At 38.6% G+C, this 7,228-nt stretch overlaps 1 protein-coding gene across 1 annotated transcript in view; it reads right to left on the reverse strand.

Moving 5' to 3' along the window:
• Positions 1 to 1,034, reverse strand: part of LOC101854226 (neuronal acetylcholine receptor subunit non-alpha-2) — an 8,522-nt gene extending 7,488 nt beyond the window's left edge. Inside the window, exon 1 of the mRNA XM_005090963.3 lies at positions 923 to 1,034. Within this exon, the coding sequence (XP_005091020.1) occupies positions 923 to 970 (48 nt within the window). The 5' untranslated portion in view covers positions 971 to 1,034. The remainder of the gene's footprint in view (positions 1 to 922) is intronic.
• Positions 1,035 to 7,228: the final 6,194 nt, after the last annotated feature.

Genomic DNA, 7,228 nt, shown 5'->3' on the forward strand with positions numbered 1-7,228 from the left:
TTTGGCAAGGGGGGGGGGGTGGTCCTTTGTACAGGGGATTGTCTTATACTGCATGCGTTAGAGCAGGTTCGACTGTATAACCATTAATGACCTGATAGCAGTCTGAAACAAGCTCAGCTTACTGGGAAGATTACATCAGAGCCATCTACTATTCTACAGGCGAAAAAGCACTAACAAATAGGCAAGATTTTTTCTCTACATCACACTTATGTCTTCCTCTGAAGGTTTAAAAGCTTTCGAAAAGCTTTGTAAGTATTTGTTTGGAAATGATCATAATAATGATAATAGTATTAATAATAATAATAATAATAATAATAATAATAATAATAATAATAATAATAATAATAATAATAATAATAATAATAATAATAATAATAATAATGATAATACTACTACTACTAATAGATATATAGCATTTGTATAGCGCAAATCCCCGCTCAACAGCAAGCTCTAAGCGCTTCACAATCAACATTATTACCCCTGCAGACCAGGAGAGCATTCTGAAACTACCTCAACTTCTTAGGAAGAATAAAGTGCAAGCGGCAATTTAAAAGGCGCCAAAACACTAACAAACTGACAAGATCTTTCGCTCTCTAAGGCCGGGTACCCATTCCCACCTTGGTGAAGTAAGGAAAATTCGTGTAAAGTGCCTTTCAAAAGGGCACAACGTTGGACCCACGGCTCGAACCACGCATAATTTAATACAAATTTGATCTTTTTTGGGGGGCATAATTTCTGATTATTTTTCTTTACCATTCTTTGTTAAAATTAACAGAATCTCATAATTTCACATTTTTTGGGCTCAGTTTGCATAATTTCGGAATTGTTCTTGCATAAAACGACGGGGACAGGTAGCCTAAACACTTTGTGCCACCAACGCCACAATACAGGATTGTAACACACACAAAAAATTGTAATGTACCGTCAGTGTGCACTTCTGTTCATCAAATGGGAAGTTGGTCACATCCATGGCACACGAAGCTGGGAAGAGGCCGCCTGGGAACCATAAGGTGGTTCCTGAATCCTCAACTATCAGAGGTCTGTAAAACATTTGAGAGGTCTGTAAAAACATATGGAAGGGGGATGTTTGGAGATTAAAAAAAGGAAGAGGGGGGGGGGGGTGAGAGTGAGAGTGAATGGGGTGGGGGATGAATTGAGAGGACATATGTTGAAATGAAATATACTTGGGTCGAGCATACTAAATCATGTCTGTTTTGTGCCAATGTTTGTTTCTTTGTTTGAGTAAAGAGAAGCACATCGATACAACGTTGTAAAATAACAGAACAAACTCAAACCAGAATGATATTCATTGATATACTCCCGTCTAACAACATAATCCACTAATGTAAATAAGGACACAATGTGTGAGTCTGCAATTTTGATATTGATAATATACATGAGGTAGGTAAATGGGTTAGAAATTCAGATCCAATATTAGAAATGACGATCTTTTCAGTAAGAACATATCCCTTGTAATTGGTTTGTTCTTTGGGCTTTCTGGTGTGGTTTACGTCTTCCCTGTCAAGCAACTATCATTCTTAGTTCGCGTAAATATTTTCCGTGTATATTTCTTTCCACTAACGCTTGTAATCTTGGGCGCTTAGATGACTAATTATTTGTGATGCAATTGCCGTAAAACGTTTTCTAAATTTAAAGTAAAAACATCCCGTGTGTTACTGATCAGACAAGTCTACGAGCAAGGACAACAACGCCTAAGTGACAAGAAAATAAAAACAAGTTTATAGGTTTAAAGTATCTATTTGAACTATTAATTTATTTAAGAAGCGATACGCAATTGTAGCTTCAGTTCAAATGTCAAACTCACGTCACCCCCCCCCCCCCCCCCAAGGCACAGCTATTTACTGAAGTGTCTTTAGGCCATTCCCAAAGGGGGGGGGGGGGTTAACATGTTCTTTTTGCCCGAAAAAATTTTAAAGGGGGGAGATTTTAAAGGCATGGCCCACTCAAACACATATACAAACAAACGCATACATACACGAGCACATACATAGATACACACACACACGCAAACACACACATACAATTACACTTACACACATACATTCACCCATGAACTGACACACACACCCACACACACACATACACACACACACACACACACACACACACACACACACACACACACACACACACACATACACACGCTCATACACGCACACAAAACACACACACTAAAGAGTTATTTCTTTGATCTATCTATCTATCCATCTATCTATCTATCTATCTATCTATCTATCTATCTATCTATCTATCTATCTATCTATTACACATAATATTACAATAATATTATTTCCTGACTTTACCTCGTCCATCCAAATGAGTTGTAGGAAGCCATTAGAGGTAAACGTCTGTCTGACGTCATCTAGGCCCACTATGGACACAAGGAAGAAAGATACATTCACTGTGATGACTTCCGTTTGGTTGTTAATGGGCCTCATCTGAAAGTGTACAGAACAGTAGCATCGGGTAAAGTAATGCAAAATGCGTGGGTGTGTTTGTTTTCTGAGATTTTGTACTGCGATTTTGTGTTTTACTCCCCAATAAGCACAATTCAAATATTGCTGCATTCTTTCAATAAGTCTATGTTTCTTGATACACTTAGTCTATATTATTGCTTGATTCACCCTCTATATTGCTGAATTAGTTCACTGAATCTACATAACTAATTCATTCCTTCAATTATTTGGTCCTGTGTTCTAATATAGAAGCTTTTACGCCCTAATTGAAACACTTTCGACACAGTTTAGATTATTTAGGAGGCTGCCTCTAGACTCCCAACTGCCAGGTCTTGCCTGGGCTGAGAGGGATACAACATCCCAGCAGAAAGACCGAGATACTTGTAAAATAATTCTCCCGATTTAGGAATCAAACTCAAGTCTCCCCTGAGCGACAGGGAATGCCTGACATCTACACCACAGACAAGAGTATTTGTTTCTTGAAACTAGCGTAACTGTGTAATGACGACAGGTATTGCAAATGTTACCGTACCTTGATATCTACACTATCTTAGAAGGGTGATAACATTAAAAAATGAAAGCTTGAATTTAGACTAGGCGTCCTTAAAATGGTGGCAATGCATTACACTAATGAATAATGACATTTTCAGCCGAAACTTGTATTATTAAAATTTTATCCAAATGGAAGAAAAGAAAACAAATCGAATCTAAATGGAAACAGAACTAACCAGAACAGCAATAATAGTTTAAATTAATAATCATGCACCACATTAATACCAATTCTATTATTGAAAACGAAATAAATCAAACGTAAAAATATAAGCAAAATGGAGTTCAGAATGGTGGTAGAGGAACTTACGTTTGTATTGTAGACACTTGGGAGTAATTTGTCGTCGTAGATTGCCTTTGTCTCTTCATACGTCTGCGCGAAAACTGTCCGGAAGCAGAGGCATAACACGATTATCATCTTCTGTTTAACGGACGACGGACTGAATCCTTTGTATAAAATGGTCATTTTGAACAAGTCTGAATCAACCAACTATCTGTTGCTGAATTCACGACGTCTATATCGCTGTATTTGCTGGGTCTCTGTTGTTGTATTCACCGAGTTTATATTTCTGGGGTAACCAATTCTCTTTGTCTGTTTCATCGAATCTGTGTTGCTGCATACAATGAGACTCTGTCTGTATTTACGGAGTCTATATTGCAAAATTCGCCTCGTTGATATTGCTGAATTTATTCCACAAATCTACTTAAGATAATTCCCCGAGTCTCCTGCTGAATTCAAACACTGAGTCTGTATTGCTGAATTCACTGAGACCGTATTGTTGAATTCGACAAGTCTATATCACTGAATTCACAGAGTCTACATTGCTAAATTCGTTCTTCATATCTACCTGAAATCATTTACCAAGTCTATATTGCTGCATTCATTCACCAAATATATGTTGCGTAATACATCGAGTCTATATTATTGCTTGATTAACTGAGTCTTTATTGCTTGATTCACAGTCTATATTGTTGAATTAGCTCACCGAATCTACATAACTGATTAATTCCTTCAAATACTGTACATTGCTAGAATTCACTGTCTCAGTTGCTCTCGGAAAATTAGGCAACCCGCCTTTACGGAATCAGGTTCTAAAACACGTCAAGAATGTGGGCTAGTGTTCACTTACTAATGGCTTTTTTTCGATTTTACTTTCGTCTTGTCAGTTATCAGCCTAGCGATCTTTATTAAGAGATAAAAATATTGACTGTTTACATTAACTCCGACAGAATCTGACTCTTCTGCGTGTTTACAGTTCACAGAAAGACGACCGGTCGCCGGGAAGCTGTGGGTTGATCGACTGGCTGCAAGTAATGATAGGATTATGTTCAACGAGTCATTGAGGGGGTCAATTACCGCGCTATTCAGTGAGTAAACAGTCTCAGAACAATGAAATGTCACGTTCAAACGTGACGTTTGCTCATAAGCCATCCAAACGCGTGAACCATAGAAGCGATGATCTGCCCCTCCTCTCCAAATACACGCCTGCCCACCCCCTCCCGGCACATGCATCCATTACCCACCCCCTCCCCTCCCACAATAAAAAAAAGAACCTGTCATGTTCTCTTGTTCCCTCAATTAGGCTGTTCCGGGGAAAGATTTAGATCACACATCAGCTCTCATCGATGCTTCGATTTTTGGTTATTACCCAACAGCTGATGTTCATTGATCGATTCGACTGTCGAGATCGTATCTTCTTCTTTGTCATAGATTTTTCTGAGAGTTAGACGTTTCTTTTCGGACCTTCTAAAACAAAACACTATGCCGCTTGCTATTTTCCTTGCGTAAGATGTTTTGGATCCAAGCCAATTCTCTTCGTGTGTTTGATGCATAATAGACCCCGCTTAGTATAGACTTGTTCGATGAAGAATCACTTGACAATGAAGTGCTGATTCTTGATTATTTTAATTGTCTACCGTTTGCACTTTTAGCGAAAACATGTCGTTTACGTTTGCTTTCACGTCTGGGGGACAAAACGATAACTTGCGGTCTGCTTGGCGAAACGGAATTAGCACTTATAAGGTAATATTGACATTTCTCTTGAATACTAGATTTCGTGTTATATCATTTCCAAAGGGACACGAAGAAAGCTAATGACCTGTGTCATAACTTCAGATTTCTTTAAAGATTAAGAGATGTCATGCTCCCGGAATAATAATCATTATATCTCGAATATATCTGATAACTGAATGGTTCTTTTTTCGTTTTGATCAGCTCTTAACAAAGTGTTTCAAATCTATATGTCGCAAATGTTGTATTGAAGTCTTTCGACCTATCTATCTATCTATCTATCTATCTATCTATCTATCTATCTATCTATCTATCTATCCAAAATAGTCTGTCATGGAAGGACGGATCTAGGGGCTGTGTAAAATAAAATTTAGGTTCTTTGCCTTTTAAGGAGAGGACGGAGGTTTGATTCCTATGTTAGAAAACAAACAGCTGAGTTTCCCAATCTTATCTCTATTTTAAACCGTATCTCGCGGGCTAGGATTAGCACTGCCTACCAGAATCGAAGGAATCAGCCCGAAAAATCCAGTACTTATTGTGTCGATGATACTCAAGAACAAGAACAGGATTTTTTAAAAACCCAAGAAGAACGGAAACGAGAAAAAGAACAAGAAGAACGAGGCGAATAAGAAGATCAAGAAATTAAGGAAACAGGAAAAAAAAGGGCGGAAAGGGATCAACAGCTGGAACGACAAAAAGGATGAAAGTAGGCCTACTTAGTAATCACAATGCATGGCGCTTACAGTTTTCGCCAACATTTGACATACTTTGTAAGAGCTGGAATCCGAACGCCTCAATCTGACTCGTTGCGTCGTTTCAACATGGCACGTTCTATGTGAAACCATATTAGACCATTATGAAGGAAGTACACGAAGGCAAGATAATCGGGCAAAATGCTAAGTGTAGGAAAAGAACAATGTGGACCGCCAACATTAAGGCATGGAGTGGCCAAATTAGGACAGAGAGTATAACGGCTGCCGGCCGTAAACGATGGATGGTTCGACGACCTCTGGGCCAGAGATGGGTTTTTTTACATGTCCTTTTTATGTTCACTTCATGTTACAAACAACCACTCAGTTTTTGTAAACAGTTCCTACTAACATCTCGACTGATTGCGTACACTGCAGCCCTTCATCATCATCATCATCATCATCATCATCATCATCATCATCATCATCATCATCATCATCATCATCATCATCATCATCATCATCAACCAGCCTCTCTCACCCAATGCTAGAGAACAGGCCACCAACAAGACCTTTCCAAATTATACTCCTGTCCTTGGCTGATAGTCTCCACCTTTGTCCAGCTGTATCCCATCTACTGCAGTAGACCATGATAAAACTCCCTGGGGTAATTTCACTGCTACCGAACTCAAAAACTTCCTATTAAGATGCAAATGTTTTCACCAAACAATCGAGCTGGCTCTCATGAGTTCATCCAAGCCTTTACTGAATAGTATGATTTATAATTGAGCACTGTGTCCATAATTGTGGTATGCTGGAAAATAAAACAAAAAGTCGCTCTTTGGCAAAGATCGTTAAAAATGTCACTAATCAGCTAAATATCGTTATAACTAACTAAATCATTTACGTCAATTTCGGTTCAAACCTCGGAAGCGTTGTGCATTCATCAAATTCATAACCGTCTGTGCAGCTGTACGTCATATTTTCTATTTGCGACTGAAAAAAAGCAAAGACCTTAGTAATTTTAGTCACACCACTAAACAAGCGCGGGACTACAAAATAATAAAGTCTACCTCGGCACCCTCTGCCCCTCTCCTCTAGATCATCTCTCTTTTTCTCGCCTCGGTGCCAGCAATTCATTTATATAATGTATCTTATCTACAGCAAGGGTGTCTTCTCTAAACTGACGCTCGATTCAGCCCAGCTCTCTTTTTTGTCAATCTTTCAGAAAGCAAAGCCCTGCAAGTTTCGAAGCGGTCTACTAACTGGTGTCTTGGTGAGTATTAAGGATATCAAACGCACAGTTATATGGAGAACAGATATAACTGAATGTCTTGAACCAGTAAACTCAGTTAAATACATTATGACTTTGATCACGCAGACCAATACTGATAATTACTACATCAAATGCATTGAGAAGGTAGTATAAATAGCAATACCGTTAAAGCTTTTCGTGCCAATGATAGTTTTAGCTGTGGTGGAGGCTATGATTAGAGTGCAAG

Source organism: Aplysia californica, unplaced genomic scaffold (genome assembly GCF_000002075.1).
Source record: "Aplysia californica isolate F4 #8 unplaced genomic scaffold, AplCal3.0 scaffold00024, whole genome shotgun sequence".
In the NCBI taxonomy this organism is placed as follows: Eukaryota; Metazoa; Mollusca; class Gastropoda; order Aplysiida; family Aplysiidae; genus Aplysia; species Aplysia californica.